The sequence below is a fragment of the Ixodes scapularis genome, unplaced genomic scaffold (genome assembly GCF_016920785.2).
Source record: "Ixodes scapularis isolate PalLabHiFi unplaced genomic scaffold, ASM1692078v2 PGA_scaffold9__187_contigs__length_104089568, whole genome shotgun sequence".
Lineage (NCBI taxonomy): Eukaryota > Metazoa > Arthropoda > Arachnida > Ixodida > Ixodidae > Ixodes > Ixodes scapularis.
Window position 1 is genome coordinate 59,567,651 of NW_024609884.1, and position 24,387 is coordinate 59,592,037.

A 24,387-nucleotide genomic window follows, 5' to 3' on the forward strand; every position below is an offset into this window, starting at 1 on the left:
ACTTCCGCTACGCAAAATTCTGATGTCTACTCTGCAAGTAGCCTATAGTGCACTAAACAATGCTCAATAAGCCCAGATCACAAACAATGACAGATATGAAAGTTCCCAATAGTGAGTCATGATCAATACAAAGATAGGATCAAGTCACAGGTTATTCTAAACAATAGCCGGAAGTTCCGAAAATTCCCACAAGCTTACCGGACCAATACGGCAAAGGGACGCCTCAACTATTAGTTTCCGTATTAATGAAGCAACAGAACCTTTGGGCACAATGTAGGTAAAAATTTCTCGCATTTCGGCGAAAAGCAGCAAGCAAAGAACTTTGGCGCAGCAAACATCACTGCCTTGTGAGCCATGGAGGGGATGAAAGAGTGCCACGCCGCACATTTGAATTTCACCCAAGCTTCTGTTGGAGATACCAGGACATGCAAGCTAGAAGGCACACATAAGGGCCAAGCAGTCATATGCACCATTTCAGTAAACTACACCGGCGAGTCATATGGACTCGCCATGAGGCACGAGCGGTGGTTTCATGCAAGGTGCAACATTCACTGGTTCCTTCCGTCCAGCGTGGCTGACGAAAAGGGTTTGCTCATTGAAGTTGACAAGTTGCTTTACCAACACCTTGGGCACTTTTACTAAAATACCTCCTGCATGAGAGCACATTCATAAGTGAAACCTCCAAAGACTGACACTCGCAGAATGTTTGTACTGTCAGACTTCAGGCGGTGTCAGAGTTGAGATTTCACTGAACATTCAGCATTCTTCGTTTCAGATGAGCCCGATTTAACCCAAAATTTACACCCCAAGAAAGCTTTTTATAAGTCTCGAGTAACAAATTTTTTTTTTTTTTTTTTTCAGAAAAAGTCAGGCCAAAATAAATAAAACAAGCTGGGCTTATTTTTTAAGAGCACATTTGTCAGAAACACAATTTGAAGTTGCATAATCTTGGGGACTAATTGTGTACATTTTTTAGCCCTCATATATTGTGGAACAAAAAAACCCCAAAACAAAAAAGGCAATAGCAGGACTTCCAAACATACTGAAATGGCATTAGATTAGCAGCAGGTTCACACGCTGCTAACCTGCATGCTGTTTCAACAAGGCAATTGGTAAAATCTACGGCCCCGATAAGCCACACATGATAACGTAGCGCCTAAGTGCATTTACGCACTGAAGAGCTACCACTATGCTTCACTCCCTCAATTTAATTAGCTAGCAAGGCTGCAGCCTTTGTCTTGAGCCAAGTTATCCTAAAGTATACAGCTAGCAAAGACTTTCTCGCTTAGACAGGGTATTGACGAGTACCAAATTCCGACCGACCAGGTTAGTGGCTGGCAGGTAGAACACTTTGTACCATACTAGAACATTCTGAAAACCTTTCAATTCGAAATAAAAACAAACAAAAGAAAGCTTACAATCATTTGTCTTGGCCATGTTGTGCTACGTAGTATACAAAAATATTGGCAGCACAAAGTGCTCAAAACACATTAATGAATCCCAATAGGAAGTTTTAGCAAACAGTTTTTCAGGCCCGATACCACTCTGGGTGCGCAACTCAAAACATACTTCAAAGTGACAGCAGCTCCGATTAGCCATATAATTACACAAAAACATGATCCGTTAGATGTCCCCAATAATTTAAGCACTGGCAGCACAGGCATTAGGTACTGGCATTTCCTTCATATCATATGGACATAATGCAATCGGTTATAGATATGATATTCGGTCTGAATGTTATGCATTTTATAGAAGTGCTTGCCCACACCATTACAGCCAGAAGCTTCTCTGTTATGGTGCAATTTCAAGAGTAGAGGATTTCCTTGTACCTTCACAATTCTCGCAAACAGTCATGGAGACTAATTACTCCAGTGCGACAACATAGACAAATGCAGTTCATAACTTGGAACGAGCACTCCACCTGGCCGCAATCAACGCCTCGCTGGACGTTTTGGTAGGAGCTTCTGGCCAATCGCTGGCGTGACACCCAAACTTAACCATGTCAGAGCACAGCAAGTGCCCTATGCATTTCCCACCCCACCGCATAGTTATCACATGAACGCTTGTTCTGGCTGCAAGTCGGAGGAGTGGCTACTGCTTGTGCGTGGAAAGGAAACCGCATGCTCTTTCATAGGTCACAAACGTCAAGAATTCGTTCCGAACAGCATTCAGTAAAATAAAAATTTGGGCTGCTTTAATAGCTCCACTCCGAAAGTAACCTGTGCTTGTTTAAAGGGATCCTGAACCGAAATTTGGATTTTGCAAAATAAGGCCACAGAACTGCGTTGAACAGGACGCTACGAACTCCAGAACATCACTCATACATTGACACCTCAAACGGATGGTCGTATTTTCGGAAAAGGGCACAATCAAGCGAGGACTAGGACATCACAATCCTCCTGGAACAATTGAGAATGAGGGGAAATGGCCTCGCTTCGGTACACCTGCTCGATGGGACGAAGCGAATGGGAGGGGAGATGAGAATCGTGACGTCACATGCTCATCGGCCGTATGCAATTGCATACTTCTTTTCCAAAAAAAAAACAGCTATCCATTAGAGATATTGCTGTACGAGTGATGTTTTTGGGTTTTGCAGCGTCCCGCCCATCGCTCCAGTCTTGTTTTGCAAGCTCCAACTTTCGGTTCAGCATCCCTTTTAAGTAGTTGAACTTAAACTCAAGTATTAGTGCTGGAGTCAACTCCTTAGATGAGCACACTAACAACATCATGCTCACACACAGGGATAGAGGTCATGGCTGAACATTACCAGCACGCTAATAAAATTCACTGCCCAAAGTCAGCTGCAATAAAAGTGTCATTTCGAGCAGACCACGTGACTGCAAAGGAATTGAATATGAACAGACCATATCTGCACTTGCTTCGCTAGAAACACTCTTTAGCACAAGCATATGGGCGAAAGAATGCTTCAAGCATTGTCACGCAGATAAGTAAGGGAGTTGCAAGAGGCCAGACAACTGGCTTTGAAAGTTATACCAAATTATTATGATCGGTGACTTTCTATCTTTCCTAAAGAAAAACAGCACGGTTCTTTCTTGACTCAGAAGTTGGTTTCTGTAAATCTTTATGTAAAATATTCCTAGCAGAGCCCCACAGTCAAACAATTTATTGGTATGCAAACTAAGGGAACAAATATATGCTTAATTGGAATGCTTCAAAACTCACCTAAGTAGTAGAGCAAGTGTAAGGGGATACAGATGATATAGCCACATACCCAAAAAATGCAACAAAGTAGAACTGAAATGACTGCAAAAAAATTATATAACCAAAACAGTACCGAAGCAAATGTTACAAGTGGCGAGCCTTGGACGCCTACATCCCGTGAGTCAAGGTGCAAAGACCATCAAAAGCTAGTCAATGTTGCATGCACAGAACATTCAAGCAGAACCTGTACAGGCAAAAATATCCAGGAAACCTTTGAACTAAGTGTCACCCTGCATACAAGCGACCACTCCCAAAACCACAACTAAAAAGGCGGAGTCTGATATGGAGGGAAGTCCTTTGTCTGTGACCAAATGGACTTCCCTCCTATCATAGACTATCTGTCAGTCACACGCAACAACAGCACACAAAAATAGCACAGACATCCCATGTACCCCTCAGAGCCCGCAGGCTCGTCAATTTAACTATAAAATGTGCCATTCGCAATTTCCTTGAGACTGACCATCCCTCGGCCTCCCACACACCAGATGCCCCCAACATGACATCAAGGCCACAAGCAATAGAGGCAGCTGTCGGAGCAAAATAAAAAAAAGGAAATCTCGCCGTCCACGCTTGGCACCACACCTACAATGACCCCCAAAGGTGTGGCACAGCAAGCAAAGGGAAGGGACCCAGCAGTCTCGTCGCCCCGAGCCGGGCAGCTGCCACAACCGCCGAGACACGTCCAGAGGGCTTCCAACTCCTTTAATGCATTTCTCTCAACCGTAGCAGAGCTCCCATCTACAAGGCTGCAGCAACACTGGCCACTGTGCTGCGATCCTCCAACTGGTCATCATTTGTGCGTTACAAAAACCAACAGAAGGACGCTCATTGTGCATAGTGGTGCTCCGATCCCTGACGGGAAGAGAGCACCCGACAGAGTAAACGGCATAAGGAAGGGTCCTGCAACCTAGAGGTCGTCCAGGTCAAAGTCATCCACTAGGTCATTCACCTCGAGGCTCTGGAAGTCCACGCGGTAGCGCAGGATACCCCCAATGCCGCCGAAGCCCTTGACGAACTGGGAACCTTCCTGCGACTTATCCGTGATGATCTCTAGCGTGGCACCTGCAAAGAGCCGAGGGTGAGTCAGCAGCACGGGCAGCCCCACAGCAACCACTCACCAAAGTTCTTGTAGTTGTTGGCGAGCCACTCAAGCAGGGCCATGGACTCCACGAGCTCCAGCTCGACACCCGTGTCCCGGTCAACAAAGTGGCTCTTGTCCTTCTCCTGTTCGGGCGTCAGGTGCAGGATACGCTCCTCATCGCTCGTGTGGTTCTTGAGCAGGTAGCGCACAATGTCCAGGTTCTCCCAGGCAATGAGGATCTCGACCGAACCCATTTCTAGGGCCTTGAGGGTGTCCTCCACGCCAAAGCAGTACTTGCCCGTGTCCTGCGAGATTTCGTCGAAGTAGCGGCCAATCAGCTTCTTCTCCTGGATGAACTTGACGTTGGAAAGCACTTCCGCCGACAGCTCAATGGCCTGGTTGAAGCCGTTCTCGCCGCCGTACGACACATCCACCAGTTTGAGCACCTTCACCTGCAACCGGGGGTCAAACATGTCCGACTGGCTCAGCTCAGTCTTGAAGTCGGCCGAACCCGCCAGAATGAGGCCCGCAATGTTGGGCCGGTCGTTGCTGATGTACAGCGTTGTGGCCACTTCGGCCACCTTGCGCACGTAGTTGTGCCGCTTCTCCATGCGCAGGCGGGCGAAACGCAGTGCCGACTGCCCGCCGCGCCCGTGCTTCTTGGGCAGGTCCACCGTGAACTTGTGGAGCACCTCGCGTGTGTTGCCCTGCAGCGTGCCGAACAGCGCCCCGTTGCCGTCCATCACTATGAAGCCGAACTTGTTGTCATCCGCCAGCAGCGCCGAAAGGGCCTCCGTGTGGAACTTGTTGTCGCAGAGGTACAGCGACGTGTTGATGGGCTTGAACGGCTCGAAGTCGATATTCACCTTCTTCTCCTTGCCCTCCTCCGTCACGATCGTGCCGCAGTAGATCACCAGGCCGTTCGGCGGCACTGCAATGAATGGACGTTAGCGGAGGACTCGATCCCGGGCCCCGGCTCCGCACTCACCTTTCGTGTACAACTTTAGCCGGTGCTGTACCGACGTGATGGCCCCCAGCACTGACAGCCGGTTCACCCGGCTTTTGATGTTGGACGCCGTTCCGAACTCGTCGGCCAGCATTTTCGATACCCGAGATATTTGGTCCTTCGGAGGGATGATCAGTGAGATCATGCTCGTGCCATTTCTGCAAATTCAAACGTGGGCCACGGATTAACGGACTCATAAACAGAGAATGTATCGTGGCGTAGGCCTAGCCACTAACCCTAACATATGCCAGTGAATCACTCACCCGCGAGCAGCCTCCAAGCTCTTGATGAGCTTCTTGATCTTCCAAATTTCCACATTCCTATCCGCGTTCGATTCCTCCAGGTTATACCCAGTGGAAGCCATACTGGCTTTAAATTATAAAAAAAAATAAATAGTCCAACGTGGCTGATTCACAATGAAAGAATAGGCCTAATGTCGGCCCTGAGCGGAACGCGCCGCAACTGTCAGATTAAAATACCACTTTCACAGCGCTGATAGCTCTATAAAAACCTGATCTTCGGCGATCCGGGCACAGTGTGGACGAGTACACTTGCTGAACAGCTAACATTGACCGATGTCACACGGGTAACGCCGGACTACCAGCCCTCCCTACGAAACGTCCCTGCTATCGTGCTCCATGTGGAACTCTCACTGCGCGCACGAGCAGACGTCAAAATGGATTGGATCGGATTGGGTAATTTAGATTCGGCTCGGATTTGTATCTCTTAGAAAGAATTAGGTGCATTAGTTAATTTAAAGTTAACCTTACTATAAAAAATAGCTTCCTATTATTTTTCACAGCTCTTAAGCATTCATAATAACCTGGGCAAGGACGCTGCGCTCAAGACCGCGAGCCACATTGCAAGCCATATCAAACAAGGAAGTCAAAGTCAAGCCCCACAGCCCACTGCACACAGCTGTTGGGTAGCTAATGTTTTGAAATGTCGCCGGAGGGTGGATCGGTGCTCGTTCTGTTCTTTGGCTTGCCCGGCAGCGGGAAAACGACGTTGGTGAATCGTATCTTCGAAGCCTGTACGAAGCGGTTTGATAGCCGATCATACCCCTGCATCATTAGTTATGATAGCCTTGTCAGCACCAGCAGACAGGCCGAAATGGTAAACGACGTTCACTTCGAGGAGTAAAGCTATACGCACCACGTCGTGCATCTCGACCGGAAATGGCTATACTCACGACACGTTGAGCTCGTGCCATTTGGGTCACCCCTTTTGGACGGCGCGTGTATCACAGGGGAGCGCATTAACCCACACACAACCTCGCCTGCGTTCACGCTGCTTCGCGGCGACAGTCTGCGGCTGCTCATTACAAATCTATTAATCCACTTGGCCCTCCGTACACACCGCTTCGCGGCGTCCAGCCGGCAATCCAAGCCCGCTGTCCCTCATTGCACGTCCTTCAACAACATTCTTCTTCAACAACAACAGCCTACAGTCAGAAAAAATGTTCTTATTCGCGCCCTCACGAATCCCGTTGCCCGGCCGCAATCAGCCCCTACCAGGCCAGAAAGCGTGGGAGCCCCAGTTAGCCCCGCTCCTGTCCCCTCGAGTTGTTTTGCCTCCAGTCTATTTTTGATGTGCTGCCATTCCCTTCCTTCGTGGTATTGCTCTCCCGCAGCAATCGAGACTAACCACCTCAGCCGCTTCGGAGACTCGTTGTAACCATTCGTTTTACGCGAGTTTCGCGTCGTGCGTATAGCCATTTCCGGTCAAGGTGCACACGTGGTGCGTATAGCTTTACTCAAATATCAATGTCAATATCAATGTTCAAGCACCATGAGATAGAAAACGTAGCACGTTCATCAAACCTGAAAGTGCAGAGTCTTCCATAAGCGGTAACCATGATACTAAATAAATTACAATGTCACTTTCCAAGAGAGAGAAAAAAAAAGCACTAGATTAAGAAACAAAAAGGAGGACGACACACAGGTGTGTCGTTCCCCTTTTTGTTTCTCGGTTTTGGGTTTTAAGACGTTGAAAGCTCTCGTGCATGTTTTTTCTTTCTAAGATAGTTCAAACTTTGTGACAAAAATTCTGCCAAAGAACAGCCCTAAAAGAATTATATTACTTTTTAAAGTAACGCCAGATTACGGTAAACAAAACAAACCATAAAAGACGTGCCATTTTGCTAATACCAGAAAATTATCCAAGAAGAAAAGCTCGCTCTGTGTTACACTTTGTGCTCAATGCCATGGTAGTTTTTTTTGTTTTTTTTTTAACATTTTTCTTAGTAAGGGGTCCTCATTGCTTCATGACTTTGCTGCTGTATGACATTGCCTGATTTGAAGTTGTAAGTACATTCTACGGAGTTTGCTTCATTGCAAAATTGCCTTCAGTGCATGCCATTGTTACGTGGCATTTGTACAGGCGCATAATCCGGGGATGGCCAAAGAATGCCGGCAGCAGTTACTCCTCGCAGCACAAGCCTGGCTGGCATGGGTCCGTGGGACCGACATGGCCGTGCCGACTTCCTCGGAACTTGCCTGTACTATGCTGAAGCAACTGCAGTCCTGTTCCAGGCCCTTGCGTCCCGACGAGCGAGCATTGGTCCTGGTTGACGACAACCTTTACTACCGCAGCATGCGAAAGGAGTGGTTCAAGCTAGCTCGGAACGGTAAATTCCAAAGGAAGCAGAATGGCATGTTACCTTGCATAGTTATCATGCTGGTATTGCCATAATTACTGCTGATTTCATAACAATTGCCATTTAAAGATGCCAGTGGAGTTCATCATTCAGTTGCTGCAAATAATAATAATTGGGGTTGTGTGGATATTTACACAGCATGTAGTTGGTCAGCCATTTTTAAAGTTGCGACGAGTTACTTGCTGTAGATGAGCAATTTAGCCAGTGTAGTACAACCGCTAGCCTGGGGTCTTTAATGTGCACCACACAGTAGTGATACACGACCGCACTCCGGTACGATGCTCATCCAGATTGAAACGGGCAGGGGTGGGGATTGAGCCCAGGTTCCCTGGGTTCTGCAGCGCAAGCTTTCGCTCCACGTGCTCCGAGCTGGTGTGCGATAAACCCCTCGGCCACCGATCCCTCCATCAATTGCTGCAGAATACAGTCATAGATAGGAATGAAACAACAGAGTGTGTCTTTCAGTTTTCTTGCTTTTCGACGCAAGCGGCATGGACTTTCATTGTAACACAGCCAAAGCGCCATCAAACGTGGTTTGGTTGGGCTGCGAAATGGGGCAAACTAAACGGATGTTCTGTCACATTTTCTTACTCTCTACAGAACTGGACCAGACTTCTCATGCCATCAATTTCAATAGGCACCAAGGAAACTCGTGCACATGAATTAAGAGCCAAAAGAATACGGTAATGCAGCGATTACTTACAAAAACAGCTTGGGGGGGGGGGGGAGGGAATCATTGAAGTTCTGGAGAAGTCCAATGTGACTTGTTATTGACACACTGCTCGGCCATGTCACCGCTCTGGAGGAACCGACATGGGCTCTGCTTTCTCGCAGCTTCTCTGGGCTTCTGCCAGGTGCTTGTCGCCTGTCCGTTGGAAGAAGCCATCCGCCGGAACGCCTCCCGTGAGCTGCCTGTGCCCGAACCATCTATCCGAGTCATGGGCAGCAGGTTTGAGCTGCCTCGAGAGGAGCCCTGGGAAGAGCTGACCAGGACTGTGACGGCAGGCGAGCCTGAAAGTCTGTGTGTGCCCTTTTCCTTCGGGGAACGTGGATGACGGGAGGAGGACAGTTGTTTTGGCGTCTGCGGCTATGTTTTCCGTCCTGTTCTTTTATGTTTGCTTACCTTTTAAGGACCTCTAGAGACACTCTCTGCATTGGTAAAGGGGGGGCTTTCAGGGTCAAAACGTTCGTCTCCAAAATGATGAAGCCAACCTTCTCCCTCCCACTCTTAACACCCAGCCATAAAGATCCCAACGCTAGGGGCTAGGGTTCTACAGTGCTAGTAAAATAATATTTTCCCCGCATTTTCATTCCAAAGAGCTATATCAGATTCAGGTGAAAAACCCCCTGCAAGGTGTTAGGATTAAGAAAGGCACTATTTAGATTTGAGCAGAATGGGAGGGTTGTGTTTGAAGAATTTCGGCTTTGAGAAATTTATGTAGACAATTCCTGCTAGAGGCAAACTTAAAAAAGGTATTTACTTAGCTCCAAATGTGTGAAACTTGCTAGTTCCATGATGCTCACAGATGCATCAGCCTCGCGCTCCGCATATTTAATTAGTTTTCATAGACTGCAATCTTATTTGCAATTTAATAAACAGCAGTTGCGGATGCTAGTTCGTGGCAGAGGCTCCCAAGATTTTGCTTTTGCTTCTCCACACGAGAACAGAAATCCAGCCAACCTAGACGAGATTGTTTGAAATGCACAGGACTGCAAGCTAGCAGTGGCGTCGGAACAGGGGGTCTGTGGGGACGATCGACCCCTCAGACATTTCTAGTAAACAGTTGGGGGAAAGGAGAGATAAATCCCCCTCCCGTCGCCCTCCATCTTCCAAATGCTTCTGACGCCCCTGCTGGCGAGGCAGTCTCGTTTGGACTATGCTTCATTTCACTTAAAGTGTGACCGCAGCTGACGTTACGATCTGATATGAAACCAGTTGAGCGGTGGCAAAAGTGAATCGTCACAATGTTCATTGTTCTTGTGGGTGTACTATCAGCGGCTAAACCCGGCACAGAAAAAAGCACAGGACCACGGTGACTTCACGTTGCGTCATAGGTGATAGCGAATGCACAAAGTAAACGAGCGTCGGGACGATTCACTTTTGGTGCTGCTCGATTCACTCCATCGGATTGTCACGTCAGCTGTGGTTGGACTTTAAGTGAAACGGAGTATGGTTTGTTTACAGAGAGGCTCAAATATGCGTTAAAGCAATGTTTTTATTGTTTTTTCGCAGTTCCGCAAAAAAAACAAAAAAAAAAACACATAATTTTGTAATTTTTCGCAGAATTGCGGAATCACAGAAAGCTAGGCCTCTATCCATATTTTTGCTCCGCCAGCCTCGCGCTTGTGGCACGAAGCGGCAAAGTTTGAGCACTACCACGCTTCCCATGCGCTCAAAGTCTTTCTAAAATTCACTAATTTAGGGGTTTTCGGCGATGCTGGGCAAAGTTTCCAATTGGAACCATATGTCTATTCTTACTTACTACAGTCTAAGCTCATTACAACAGACCTGTTTACAACGTACATTTGGATATAACATACCGATTTGTGAAGTTCGTTTGGTTTTCCTCTACATACCATTGACTCAACTTCATATCTGCATACAACATACTCCTTTTACAACAGACCGAAATCTTGCTCAAAACCAAGGTCTGTTATAACAAGCTTAGATTGTAATACATTATATATGAAACAAAAAATAATAATTTAGGACTTTAATTATTATCTAAAATGCTATGTGCCTCACTAAATTGGCCTATCAGCAGTGACTATAATACAGCACTAATCATTTTTCCGTGCAGTGGATAGTTTTCGCAAGAAAATTGTAGTCAGTCTTCAGTGAAACACCCTGCATATTGAAAGGCATAAGTTCTGCACACATTTCTGAGTTGATGCCTGCTTCAAGCAAAGCGGTTCCTCCTACTCGATGAACAGTTGCAGAAGCATAGAAGTATGGCGGCCACCAGTAGCAGCTTCTTACCAGTATTAAATGACCTTCTGAAACAGACTTTGGTCTCTTATTTCAGAGAATGCGTGCTGGCACTTGTGGAACGTGCCTCGCTGAAAGGTCCACTGTGTCCACCAGAGAGCCCAGTCCCCGTTCCGAAGCCCCTACCACCAAGCAGACGGCACTGCTGGGATTTAGAACTTCGGGCCATTGTCTCCCGATTCATCCAGCAAGTGCGAACAAGTGAGCTTACGGCCGAATATCTGGCATAGCCCAGGACTTTGGTTTAGGCCAGATCACGCAGAAGGGCAGGGTTTAAATCCCATTCAAGTGGAATCTAAAGAGCTTCTTGGAAACTGGTTGCCTATTGTTTTGGGATCCAGTTGCAGAAAGGTCATTTTGGCTCTGAACGGGTTAATTATAAAGGCCCATTCACACGGTAGCATTGATGTCCTAGTATACCAGGAACCCAAACTTGACCGTTTGGAAACTTCCTTTCCTTGTCCACGCTGCCTGTCCCATGCATAGTTTCTGTGAGGTAGTGACACTGGCTGTCCTTGGTGGCTCTTCTAAGATAACATTTTTCAATCGCTCTAGAGCTGATGGTTCCCCATCATAAAGCAACCGCGCTGGCGTTTTGCCCATTTCAACATGTATGGTAGTTTAGAGCACTGCACGGGCCTAAATTTTGAGGCCCGGCCCGGCCCAGCCCGAGCCCGCTGTCTCTTAGCCTTGCACGACCTGGACCTGGACTGATAGGATGCCTACCTGATCAGGCCCAGCCCGGGCCCGAACCGGTGAGAGGCCGAGGCGTGCCTCATCTCTTAAATTCAAAGGTGCCCTGGGAAGGTGTTGGTGCATTTGATTCGTTTACTAATTTGCATGAAATACGCCGTCATATCGCAGTCACGTGGTTAACATTGGAAAGCTTACACAAATATGAAAGACTGCGTTTCTTTGGTAATCAGAGGGCATTATTTTTTTATTTTTTTCAAGAGTTTGAAAGGGAAAGACAACCATACTCTCCCTTGTGACCGGATTGCCCTCGTCTTCTTGCCTGCTGGCAGCTGTCCCACTATGCTGGTGGTATCTCCAGGATTCTTCATATCTTCTTGTAGGCTTTCTTAGTCCAAGACAGCTTTATTTATTTCTAATATTTTTTTTCAGTGGAGTGGTTGCGAGTTTGCACTTTGGCTTTTTTGTTTCTTTCAAACCTAAACGATCAACGCGTTAACATTTTCTTCTCAGCGTTTTAGTAAGTGTGCTGCACCATTGCCCGAGCCCCGTTCAGGCCCACAAGCAATCCGTGCTACTCAGCCTGGGCCTGGCCCGTATGCGGAAACAATCCGCGCTACCCAGCCCAGGCCCGGGTTTTCGGGTTGGCCTGGCCCTGTGCAGAGCTCTATGGTAGTGTGCTGTCTGAATACAAACCTTGCTAGCGCACACGTCAGTTCTTTCTTTCCTCTCTTGGCAAGTGCAAGTTTTAGCTCCTGTACTGCTTTGCCTGACCAGTGGTCGCAGGATGATGTGGCGCACTTGGCTTGGCGATAATATCATTATGTAAAATGCCTTGATTACCCAGACATCAGCACTGCGCCATTGTTCGACAGAATTGTTTTTGGTGGGCCAAATGCCACAGAAATGACCCGTAATTCCCAAATGACCGCGGCAGATGTTGTGTTGCGGACCACGCGCACTTCCAGCTGCTTGGTAGAAGCATCCGGAACAACAAGAAAAATATTGCCACGCGCGTCGCCGATCGGGCGCGTGCATGGCCGAATGGTTACCGCACCTGACTGTCGCGCAGAAGGTCTAGGTTCGATTCCAGTCAGTGGAATGTTCTTTTATTTATTCTTTCAACTTGGCGTTCTTGTAAGTTCGAGAACATTCTCATCTGATCAAGTTCCGAGTGTTTTACACGCTGAAAGGTCTACGCCGAATGTTCCAGAAACCCACGCACATACATAAGGGACTCCGCATGGCGAGCGGAGTCAGTCTCGCCCCAGCGTTCGATCCTGCTGTTTCGCCGCCATCGACGCCTGCGACTCTAGCCTTTTACTATTTTGTTTTGGGCATAAGTTCGCCCCATTAAACGTTTAGTTTGCTTCAGTTTTCATCGCCTCATCAATTGTCATTCGTGACATTTTGGTAGAGGTGCTGGGTACCATGTTCTAGGCCAGTGAAACATACCCCTCAGAAGATCTCTCGGGCTCGACCTTTCTCAAATCCCGGAAAGCTTATCCCCGTTGACGAACCTGAAAGCCAGACCAGCTGCCGTACCCAAGGCCTGCCCCCGGAATTCGTCCCTCTACCATCGAAGCCAACCAGGACTGCGGCCACGATGAGCACCACGTCGCAGCAAGACGGAATACCACCGGCTTCCATCGTCTTTGTGCAGGCTCCACCCCGGATTATGGCGACTTTCCATGGTGACCCTTACGAAGATGTGAACGACTCGTTAAGCCAGTATGAGCGCGTTACATGGTTCAAAGGACGGGGAGCTGAACAAAGTCCGCAGAACGTCTACTTCGTTTTGGAAGGCACGGGCCAAACCTGGTACAAGAACCACAAAGCGTCGATTTCGTCATGGGAAGACTTCCAGGCCAAGCTACGATGCACTTCTGCCAGCCAGCAGCGACGACAGTGGGCCGAAGAACTTCTGCAAGCAAGAATTCAAGGGCCGAACAAGAGCATCACAAGCTTCGTCGAAGACGCTCTTCGCCTGATAAACTGCACTGACCCAAACGCCTCCGATGAGAAAAAGCTGCGGATCTTGATGCGGTGAGTGAAGGAAAACATCTTCGGAGGACTTATTTGAACCTCGCCTACCACCATCGAAGGATTCGTCACTAAGGCCACAAACATTGAACATTCCCTTCAAGCACGGGCCTCCCACTACCAGCGACTCCCCGGCATCACTATCCTCTTGCCTTCCAGCTGCGACATCCCGGACATCCGCGAGATCATTCGCGACGTCGTCCGGGAAGAGCTGAGGCAGCTCCTGCCTGCTGACAACCAGCCGGCTTCGCTATGAATTGATGAAGTTGTCTGCGAGGAAGTTCAGTGGGCATTCCATCTGGAGGCTCCTGCCAGCGTGGCAACACCCGAGGAGCCCTCCCTGACCTACGCCGCAGTGGCTAGGAGACCGGCGCCAGCTGCCCGGCAGTACTCCATGCTGCTACGACGTGAGCCTGCGCCGCAGACCTTTCGACGTCGGGAAGGGCAGCCCCAGCTCGTCCGTACTGAACAACCGGTGCCTAAGAAGACGGATGTGTGGCGCATGGCCAATCGACGATTGCTGCGGTGAGGCCGACCACGTCTACCGGAGGTGCCCGTACCGACAAATGGGTCTGCGAGGTTTTGTGCCGAGCGACTTGCGACCTCGCCTTGGGGAGCGACCAAGAGACATCGAGGAGTACCTCCGGCGACCCCTGTGCCCGGTGCCGACTCCACCCTGAGGTTCCCGTTCACCTTCGCCTTGGCGTGCGCTCTCGCCCTTCCGCCGCTCTCGTCGCGACAGCCTGTCCCCCCTATCTCGTCGGGAAAAGTAAGTGCAGCAATGCTTGGAGGTGGCGTTGCCGAAGACGACTGTAGTAAAGAGCCTCCAAGAATGACGGAGCGCTCCCACTCTCCCGATGCTACGTATCGCAATGACGCCCCTGCAACAGTGCCCAACAACCTAAACTTTATTATCGATGGCCACGACGCATCGGCACTCGTGGACACCGGAGCAGACTACTCAGTCTTGAGTGGGAGGCTCTCTCGCCGCGTTTGAAAAGTAACATTGCTGTGGGATGGGTTGCAGATACAAACCGCTGGAGGACACCTCATCACGCCTGTTGGAAGGTGCGCCGCTTGCGTCGAAATTCACGGCGAGACGTGCCCTGTGAAGTTCGGCGTTCTGCAAGACTGTGCGAGGCACGTTATCCTCAGAATAGACTTTCCCTGCGAGTATGGCGCCGTCATCGACCTCGGAGAAAACCGGCTGACGCTAGGAAAACCTGTTTCACCAACGGAGAAACCCAAATTGACGTCATCCGCGGTCCGAGTCCTCGCAAGCCACGTAAACTTACCGCCGCGGTCGAGTGTTTGCATACCTCTCGGGATCACCAAAGCTTTCTGCGGCAAAGTTCTGCTCGAGGAAAGCCTCCAGTTGCTTCTAGGAAGAGGGATAGGCATCGCAGGAGGGATTGGGCGCACTGTGGTCCTCGTGACAAACTTCCGACAAGAAACGCAACACCTCTGCAGCCCGAAAGGGGCACTAACAGCTCCCACTGTACACGTAAAACTGCACCAAGAAGGTGTACCCCGTATATCAAAGATGCCTGGTGCTCACCAGCGCGTTTTATCGAAGACGACGGGGCGCATCCCGGCGTCCCAGTGTGCACTGGTGATGGAGGATACTATAAACGTCCCTTGATGTGTTGGTGTTTGACAAGTAATGTCAAGTGCGCCTATTCACGAGGCCCTTAGAAGCAAATGACAGTGGAGCACTCACCTGTGGCACGTGCCTTGCATGTGCCACAGGTGAGTGCTGTGCCATGGTGTGCAAGACGTGCGATGCTCCTCTCTTTATGTGCTTATGTATCGCAAATGTGACTGAAAGTGTGTCTGTGATGTCGTCGGAAGACGGAAAAGTATTTTTGCAACTATCCCATGTGTTCTAATGGTAAAAAGAATGAGTGGATCCGCCCAAAAGCGCAATCACAAGTCAAGATTTGTTGTTTATCACCAGCAGTTTGTAGGCTTTGGCAATCTGCATAGTTGTGTTTCACACTGCTACAACGCTGTAATACGATCATGCAATGAAAAGCTGGAACATTCACGGTGTTTGGTGTGGCACTGGGAGACAGAAACCCAAATTGATATACATGCAGTGTACCTTGGTTGTTGAGGCTTAAAATATTCATTCCCCATCCTCTTCAGCTGATGACTCCTGGACTGTAGTGATCAATTTAAGGGGGGGCACTGGCTAGAGATTTAACTTCTGGACTACTCAAGTGATCGGAATGAAATTTGCAGGGGATATTTAATGTGAGATGTATCTGTATTGTGGCAAGCTTTCAGCTCTCTAGGACAAGTTTACATACTTGCACAAGATGTGTCACTCTTTGTTAAGAAATCTATGATATGCAAATGAACCTATTGAGCACCATTTTGACTGCTTGAATGCAAAGTGTTGGATGTGGGACTTCGGGCTATCTAGTTTTTATAACTCAAATGTAAATATTTCAGGAAGAGTCATTACCTAAAACTATGAGATGCATATCTGTCCTATGTCAATTTTTGAAAACATAGTATTTTCACAATGAGGACTTCCACTTAAAACAAAATAAAGTAGATAGCCCACTTCCCGAGTTAATTTCAGTTCAGAAACATCTTGATTGTGGCATGAGAATACATTTACCTTCGAACAATAGATTTCTTCAAATGAAATTTGCTGCAAGAAGTGGAACTGAGAAAAATGCATTAGAACATTGAACTCCTTTACTTTGTTACTGCCTCACAATGTGTTGCAAATATTTTATATCAATGTAACTATTTGGTGTATGATTATCAAATTTATCGTAAGGGTGTATAATTAGTTTCTAAAACCACGAAACCTCAAACTTGAAAAGTGAATTGTTTCAAAAAAATTTGAAATCTAGGTCCACGTCTTAAAGTAAATCGCTCCCTTTTCATTCAATTTGAAATATGGAAGATTTCCGACGCCTAATGCGAGTACAAAGCTGTGACGTTTTGCCCTGCTTGTTTAGTTAGGGGGGCACTAAAGAAGATTCTGCAATTGTCTGTTTTTGGTCATAATTGATTCTACGGGCCCTAAGCATCCTAAAAATCCAAAAATTACAATCATGCGATGCCAATTTTTTTTTTATTAAAAATGGGATGAAAGGTCAGGACACAGACCTTTCTGAGCGGATTTTTCTGCTCAAGAAAGGCGGGGCATACCCCAGCAGCAGTGTCAATGCGGTGACGACGGGCGCTCATCGACCAGTCGCAAGCCGCAAGAAAGGCGGCCTGTTGTTTTTGAGACGTCTGTGAAATCTGTCCTTCAAGTTGCTTTTCTTTTTTCTTGGAGCTTTACTGTGGACCTAGAATGTCATCTTAAAGGAAAATGTTAAAGGGGTACGGAAACAAAAATTGAAATATTCAGATTTTGTTCGGAAATGAGTCAAGCATGACGGATAATAACCGTAGATGATAATCGCATGTTTGTATTTTGAACGACTGGCTATATTTTTCGTTCCAAACGGTGCACTCGAGCAAGCGCTCGAAAAGAAGCGAACGGAGGGCGCGATGCGTCATGGGATATCCGGCGCAAACAAAAACAGAAAGAAAAGATTTCCCGCTTTCGTGGAGTAGCAAGGCAGGCGTGGTTATGAGCTTTGCCCTTGGTGGCGTTGTCAGCGTTGTGGTGGTGTCAATAGCGTCAGCGCGTTACAACTGAGCCGTTCGAAGTACCCGTGGGGTGACGAGTGTGTGGCTAGCCCAAGGAGCACGTAGCTTCCACAACACTGTCAGCCTGAATGGGGTGGGGAAAGCAGCTTTTGTTCGAGTTTTGAGCAACGGGCTAATCTTCTAGGGGGAGAATGGTTGTGTCCGGTTGCACGAAACGAGGGTTTGAGAAAGAAGGGAGTCCTTCCTTTCCGTCTTCTTGGACCGTTTGGTACAATGCACGATTTGTGAGTTCAGCTAGGAGGAAAGCTAAGAAAGAAAATGTTGAAATTCCAAAGGGCGGCGCTGCTCCGAAGGAATCTGCTACGCCACGACTACGTAGCAAGTTCCCAAACGTTGCTAGATTACCTCCCAAATAGGCTCCGCATGCATCCACCAGGTGCACATGGAAGGATTGTTTATTTAGCTTTAAAATTAGTTTTCTTGTGTCTTTCAACGGAAGAATGGTGTTTTCGAGGTTAGGGTGCAACATGCAACACATTCAAGCTAGAAAATGAGCGGTGGAGTTTCGTTTCCGCACCACTTTAAGGTGGTTAAATTGCACATTTCGTTCAAACAACTGCAGACACACAAAGTCAAAGCAGCTAAGCAAGCGAGCTGGTTGAGAAAAGACATTGTAATGCTATGTGAAGTGTACCGGCATATTTTTCTTAGCCATCGTGGCCTTGAAAAAAATTTTTTTGGATAAATTTAAATTGTCTATTTCTTAATTTCTCGGTTTAATTTAAAACACAGAATCCTCCTTATAACTGGACAGTAACAACAAGGTACGCATGGGCAGCAAGATTGCATGGCTAGTAAGAAGACAAAGCAAAATAAATGAATATTTATATGAGGCTATTTTTTAAGCAGTTCAAGGTTTTGAATTTACCTTGTTGATGTTATCTTTTTAATTTTTTATTCTTGAGCCAAATTGCCATATCTGCTGTATTCTCCCATGTGTCTAGCTTGGCTTAATGTTGCACCATTAAGACTAGAAAGAACCCATATAAGTATGAATGCTTTGCATCTGTTAATAGAGATTAATGTTTTGGTTTCTTATTTATGCATACCGCAGGTCAAACCAGGAGGGTTGGTGTCCGAGACGTACAGATATCACACTTTATATTCATTTGGCTAAAAGAATTGCAAGTGCTCGAGAATGCACAGAGAAGTTTCGAGACTGAAAATACAGATATGTAAAGCTTAAACGATAAAGGATGTGGGCAAGAGACGGCACGTCTCACGTGCAGTTGTGAAATGCAGTCGCGCCCCACTTGTGCATTCTTCTGACTGTTTCCTGGGTTTTTTTTGCCAGGTGGTTGCTCCCAGGCTCAAGTGGCTGACCGGTGCATCCGGTTACAGAAGGCTCGCCAGGTGGTGCTCGATCGACTTCGCAAGATCCCTTACGAGGAAGAAGATGCAGCAAAGGTGGACTTGCATGTCCTTCTGAACGAAGCGCTCGGGGAGTGACTGTACAGTGCTTGGAGGCTACTCCTCTCTGCTGAAATTAGCTTCAACAAAAGGTGCGTCGTGTAAAAATCAAGTTATGCATCGTGTGTGAAAAAAAAAACCCAAAAAGTTCAGGTGGAGGGCCTAAACTTTTTAACTACGAGCACATTCTTCACCACGTAACAAACTTTGCTTTTTAATTAAAATCTGCAATTATTTAGAAATTACTGGCAAAATGTCAGCACTTACCGTAGAATACCGTGCATCCGCCCATACCACATTAAGCGGCCATTCCCAAATTTGTAAAATCAGAGAAAATATGCACAGTACATTGATATGTAGAATTGATGACCGGACAAGCGTCCATCCCCCATTTTTTCCTGATTATCTCAAAATTTTGAGTGGGCGCTTGCCCAGTATTTTACGGTAGGTTTTTGCCTCAATATATGGACTATTGAGTACCAATTCCTCAGAAGTATCAACTTTTTGTTTGAAAATGGAAAGAAATGTGTTCAAAATAAATAAAATAATTAGCAAAGTTAACTTAGCGCAGCGCTTCCCAAACTGCTACCCTGCAACCCATCAAAATATAAATTATTGCCCAAAAGCCCAATAGCGTTGCCTTCACTGTCTGGGAGGAAAATACCGGGATGTATGTCCAACATCCATTCCACACAGTCAGGATTATTGATGGAAGAGGATAAATGGAAGCTAGTTCTGAGCATGTGCTGCAAACCAGTGTCGTGGAATGGGCAGCCCTATTCCATTCCAGTTCTATTTCGGAGAATTAGAGTTTCCAACAATTCCATTTCTTTCAACTCCTCGAAAGGGAGACACTGGGCCCGTTCTCACTCCTGGAATGGCTGAACTTCACCATTCCATTCCTCGAATTCCTAAAGGTGAAAAAATGGACATTGATGGCTACATGTGTCACTGAAAAAAAAGCAGTATAAAGCTGCTAATGTTGTCAAACGCGGAGACAACTGCAAAAGTATGCAAAATCATCCTCAAAGCACTCGTTCTGCTACGCCGAAGGGTGATCGCGCAAAGCGCTTCGTGGCAACCTCTTGTCACTGCAGACCTTGATTGCACAATCAAGCGTAAAAGGCTCGTGAGTCCCAACAGAGGCAAAAAATTAGAATTAACCTCCCATTTCCTTTGCAAACGGACTGTATACCCTCCACAGATACATGGTTAGCATGTTTTTTGTTTGGTAAGGCCTAAAAAATGTCTGGTTCGTGCATGGCGCAAGAATAAGCTCTCTTTCCCTCTGCTTCGAATGCTTTGTTACAGCACCGCTAGTGCGCTGTTAAAAGCGACGCCGCGTATACCTGTCCCAAATCTCCATGCACCGATGCAAGAACAGAAAACCACTGACAAAGTGCAATAGGTATACGGCGCCTGCACACGGGACTGTACCACCATATTATATGGAACCTGCCTTAAAACATAAACGTTTACGTTTGCTGTACGTTCAATACATTTTTTTTATTTGTGTTCCACGCAAGCACTAGAAGATCAGCTGGGTTGAAAGCATGGAGTCGAACCAGTCATTATTCCGGTTCGGTTTGTGTTCGGGTTACTTTGTAGTTTTTTCCGGTTTGGTTCTGGTTCAGGGACACTTTTGAAATAACGGTTTGGTTAATGATTCCACCAAGCACGAAGCAGTAGAAAGCGGTTCTTGAAAGAAAAGTCCACAGCTCCCAGTTGTTAAGAAAAAAGGTGAGATTAACACGGCGTAACCTTCATTAAAAAAAATTAGGTCATCAGAAGCCGTGCTAAAGAAACGAGGAAAGCAAATCAAATATATGCATAATTTCGTTTTGTGATCTTGAATTTTTAACGTGAATACCGTTCTATCAAAAATTACGGGATTATACTGGCACTTGGAAACAGTTCCAAAGTACAGTACTCACATGTGAACTTGGAATACATCTCAGCGCTTAAAAAAACAAGGACAAAGAGACGAGAAACAGACAGCACAGTGCGCACAGCGCACTGTGCTGTCTGTTTCTCATTTCTGTTCTTGTTTTTTTAAGCGCTAAGATGTATTCCAAGTTCCAAAACCAATTAGCCCAACAATCTACTCTACTCACATGTGAAGACAATCAGACAGTACGCACAGTGACACTGTGACGGTAGCACGCACCATACATGCAAGCGACCCACAAAAACAGATTAGTTGTCAGTTGTTCAGAGAGCAGTTTAGTCTGCCAGAGTATGGCAACGTTGTACCCACTGTACATGCTCATCTAGATTCAAACGGCCACCTGTACGCCACACCCCATGCCTTAACGGTTTGCTGGAACGACTGAGTTGAAGAGGAGAAAGACAGCGAAAGCCGGTTGAAAGACTAAACAAGAAAAGAACATAAAAAAAGATAGCAGGCAACTTGCTGTTTCTAGAAAACACACAGACACACACAATGTTTTTTTTTTGTTGACCTTACATTCAGAAAAAGGCCTTTGTTATTAGAAATGTTTGAACCCTTTAACTTGCGCGAATTTTTAAGTACATCTTTTTTTTCGGTGTAGTTTCCAAGCTTGATGATAACAAGACATATCCTGTTAGAAGGGCGTCTTTCAAGTCTATGAATTCTTTTTACACTTTTAATGTCAACTTTCTAGCCTCTCTCTGAACACTTCGTTAACCACGCTGTATGTCACTTGCTCTTCTGTCTCGTTGTCTGGTTCCTTAATTCCATAGATCAGAGGTTCTCAAATGGGGGTCCGCGGACCCTTTGGGGTCTGCGAAAGCATTCTAGGGGTCTGCGAAGCCCTGCCTCATCAGTCAAGCCCGACAATAAAAGTTGTACTTTTTTCAAATTGAGAAGAAACATTCCAATTTTCGGGTGAGTTTTCTCGTGTATATGTCAATGAGAGAAGTCTACTTCAAACAGCCCTTAGTTATATCCATTTTTCAAATCATTACCATAATTAATCTATACCTTTCCGTTCCCTTCACCACAAACGGGGTCCTCCATCATCTCCGCCGATCCACAGGGGGTCCGCGAAGCAGCAATGGTTGAGAACCACTGCCATAGATAATAAAGTTGTTACGTCTACTTCTATTTTCCAAGTCGTCAACCTTCCTCAATAAATTCTGCACACACAATTCTAGGCTCACAATTTTTTCTCGGGAACTTTCAAACTTTTGACTCATTTCGTTTAAACAAGAAGTAGACACCTTGATCACTGCCAGTCGCTTATCTAAGGAACCAACATGATTCCGCAGTTCAGTTATGTCCCCTTCTATTTTGTTTTGCCCGACCAAATTTGCTGTAATGTGTCAGGTCCTGGTTTTAGCTCAACATCACCACATAGTTGAAGCAGCATCAGAAAACGTCCCAACATTCAGACATCATAACAAGAAGAACATGAGGGCTCGGCAGCACTACAGGGGTGACAGAATTATTCCTTAAACACTTAAACAAACTATTTTTTACTAACCTGCATGTACAACCATAAAGGATTAGGCATCCTGCTTGGAACAATGCTACCGAGCCCACTGAAGCCGCAGTCGAGTTGCTGCCGATTTTTGTAGACGAACGAAGATGTTGTTGCCATCAGCATACTGAAAAGATGATCTAACGACAGATGTCGCACTGCGTGCTTGCGCTGGGTGCCTTGGTCTTCAATTCCAAGATAAGTCGATACGCCAGGAATCTCTGCGACAGTGACTCACTGGAAGCCTTGATGAACGATCCACTTAAAGCTTACAATGTCATGGTGACTTGCTCCCTGTGGCATAATCGATGTTGACTGCCACAACAGAATCTGCGTGTACAACCATAAAGGATTAGGCATCCTGCTTGGAACGGTGCTACCGAGCCCACTGAAGTCACGTGGCTACACGTGACTTCAGTGGGCTCGGTAGCACAAATACGTTGATTAAAAAAAAAAGAAGTTGCATAGATCACGGGAAGTACATGTACACGTCATTCTCAATATGGCGATGTACCGCAGGCCGTACAATGCGATGGCGGCGTACGACAGACCAACATTGCGACGGACGTGGGGCCGCTACTTCGGATCTGTCGTTTGTGGTACCGGCCAATCGACCTTCAAGTGCAGAACATCGAGTGGAAAGGATATAAGTGTGAAACAATTGCACGACAAACGGTGCATGCATTTTGCACGCATGGTGCATGCAACTTGGTCATCCACTTCACACACCAAAGAAGAGGAGGAACAAAAACCGGTCGTGACTTCCGGCCATGAGCTTCTGTGCTTGTGTTTAGGTTTCGAGCATTTCATTTTTTTTTTTAATTTATTAGAAATATACGTGATTCTCTAGCAAAATATTGATTGGGTAGTCTCGTGACACCATATTAAATCGCCTTGCAAAAAAATAAAGAAATAAAAAAAAATTTGGGGTGGGGGGGATGAGATCAGTGTCCCTTTCAAAGGGATACTTCAACGAAATTTGAAACAAGAGTGTCTAGGTCCCCACATGGGAACGTAGCCAAGCCGGAGGAAAAACGGCTCCATTCACGCTTTACGTCACTTGCTGCGTGGATGGTGCCAGTTCTCCTCCCGTCTTCTCTCCGTCCGCGCAGGAATCAACTTCCGGTCTTGCCATCCATTGTTTTGTCATGTGCTTGGCGGCCATTGATCCTTGCGTTCCTACCCTGCCCGGATTGCTGTTCCTGCCTGGTTTTCTGCAAGCGGGTTTGACTTTCTCTAAAGCGTTTTGTTCATACATTTTCTTGCGTGTTACTTGTGTGCATGTAGATCTTGCACATAAGCTCACACTAAAACGCCTCGAACCAAGCCAACCACACACACAACGAAGCCTCACCGCCTCGCCTCGGCAGCGATGCACACATGGGCAAAGGCCCCGGAGGCCGCACCCGCACCAAGCCAACCTACCTCGCACCGCGTGGCTGCACGCCCCCATGCCCACACGTGTGTGTGACTCCTGGACAACGTACAGTAATACCTCATTAACTCATTAACTCGAACACGGCTATCTCGAAATAGTGGCTAAGTCGTAAAATTTCCTTGTCATGGAATGAGCTCCCATAGGCACGATGCAGTTTGTCCTTGCTTATCTCGAAAGGTCTTCAGCACGGACTTCGGATATCTCGAAGTCTCGTCAGCGGAAATTGAAAAAAATACACAATAAAAACTGCAACAAAAAAAAGAATGAGCGCAAAAAAAAAGCAAAAACAAAAATGCACATGCGCAAAAAAAAAAAAAAGAAAAAAAAAATATCCGGGTGCGTTGCACAGAGGAGATACGTGCGACTCAAAAACGTTTGTTACTTAGCCGAGATGCCACGTTTTCGGCGCCCCCTTTCCCTCGAGCGTTTTGTTCCGCTTTGTCTTTTGTTTTCTCTTCTTTGCTTCTGGGTTCTTCCGTTTCCCTTCCAGGTCCGGTCGTTGTCTTGTCAGTCTCGTGTTTCGCAGAAACGTCTCGTTCAAGTGTTGCTGCTTTGTTGCGTGTCCGTAATATTTTTTTTCCGGGTGTCTTGATTGTCTTGCGGCGGCGCCATACGAGCAAGGGTCAAGTGTTCAATTCAATCAGTGGTTGTGAATTCTCTGACGTTGTTGGCACGTGACTCGATTGACATTGAAGATGGCA

General features: G+C 46.8%; 2 protein-coding genes across 4 annotated transcripts; one reads left to right on the top strand and one right to left on the bottom strand.

The window, feature by feature from the left end:
* Positions 1-1,408: 1,408 nt before the first annotated feature.
* On the bottom strand, positions 1,409-6,216 carry LOC8032824 (eukaryotic peptide chain release factor subunit 1). The gene is made up of 4 exons (XM_029970068.4): positions 5,573-6,216; positions 5,292-5,467; positions 4,341-5,234; positions 1,409-4,284 (listed from the first exon to the last, which is right to left on the bottom strand). Exons 1-4 carry the CDS (start codon positions 5,671-5,673, stop codon positions 4,130-4,132), a joined length of 1,326 nt encoding a protein of 441 aa, XP_029825928.1. The 5' UTR covers positions 5,674-6,216; the 3' UTR covers positions 1,409-4,129.
* On the top strand, positions 6,197-19,409 carry LOC8032839 (L-seryl-tRNA(Sec) kinase). Of its 3 annotated transcripts, none has more exons than XM_029970046.4 (5): positions 6,197-6,425; positions 7,692-7,938; positions 8,803-8,989; positions 10,995-11,158; positions 18,669-19,409. In XM_029970046.4, the coding sequence occupies exons 1-5, from the start codon at positions 6,252-6,254 to the stop codon at positions 18,821-18,823; spliced, it is 927 nt and encodes a 308-aa protein (XP_029825906.2). In that variant the 5' UTR covers positions 6,197-6,251; the 3' UTR covers positions 18,824-19,409. The 3 variants fall into 3 exon arrangements, with proteins under 3 accessions (XP_029825906.2, XP_029825909.2, XP_029825908.2); XM_029970049.4 differs by having other exon boundaries at positions 6,256-6,342; XM_029970048.4 differs by lacking the exon at positions 6,197-6,425 and adding an exon at positions 7,497-7,614.
* The last annotated feature ends 4,978 nt before the right edge of the window (positions 19,410-24,387 follow it).

What these genes read in the sequence shown, in the direction of transcription:
- LOC8032839 (XM_029970046.4), top strand. Translation starts at nt 6,252, where the DNA reads ATGTCGCCGGAGGGTGGATCGGTGCTCGTTCTGTTCTTTGGCTTGCCC. An exon ending in GTTCAAGCTAGCTCGGAACG is followed by an intron (nt 7,939 to 8,802) that starts GTAAATTCCAAA and finishes GCTTTCTCGCAG; the next exon opens with CTTCTCTGGGCTTCTGCCAG. An exon ending in GCAGGCGAGCCTGAAAGTCT is followed by an intron (nt 8,990 to 10,994) that starts GTGTGTGCCCTT and finishes CTCTTATTTCAG; the next exon opens with AGAATGCGTGCTGGCACTTG.
- LOC8032824 (XM_029970068.4), bottom strand. Translation starts at nt 5,673, where the DNA reads ATGGCTTCCACTGGGTATAACCTGGAGGAATCGAACGCGGATAGGAAT. An exon ending in AGCTTGGAGGCTGCTCGCGG is followed by an intron (nt 5,468 to 5,572) that starts GTGAGTGATTCA and finishes TTGAATTTGCAG; the next exon opens with AAATGGCACGAGCATGATCT. An exon ending in CAACAACTACAAGAACTTTG is followed by an intron (nt 4,285 to 4,340) that starts GTGAGTGGTTGC and finishes GGCTCTTTGCAG; the next exon opens with GTGCCACGCTAGAGATCATC.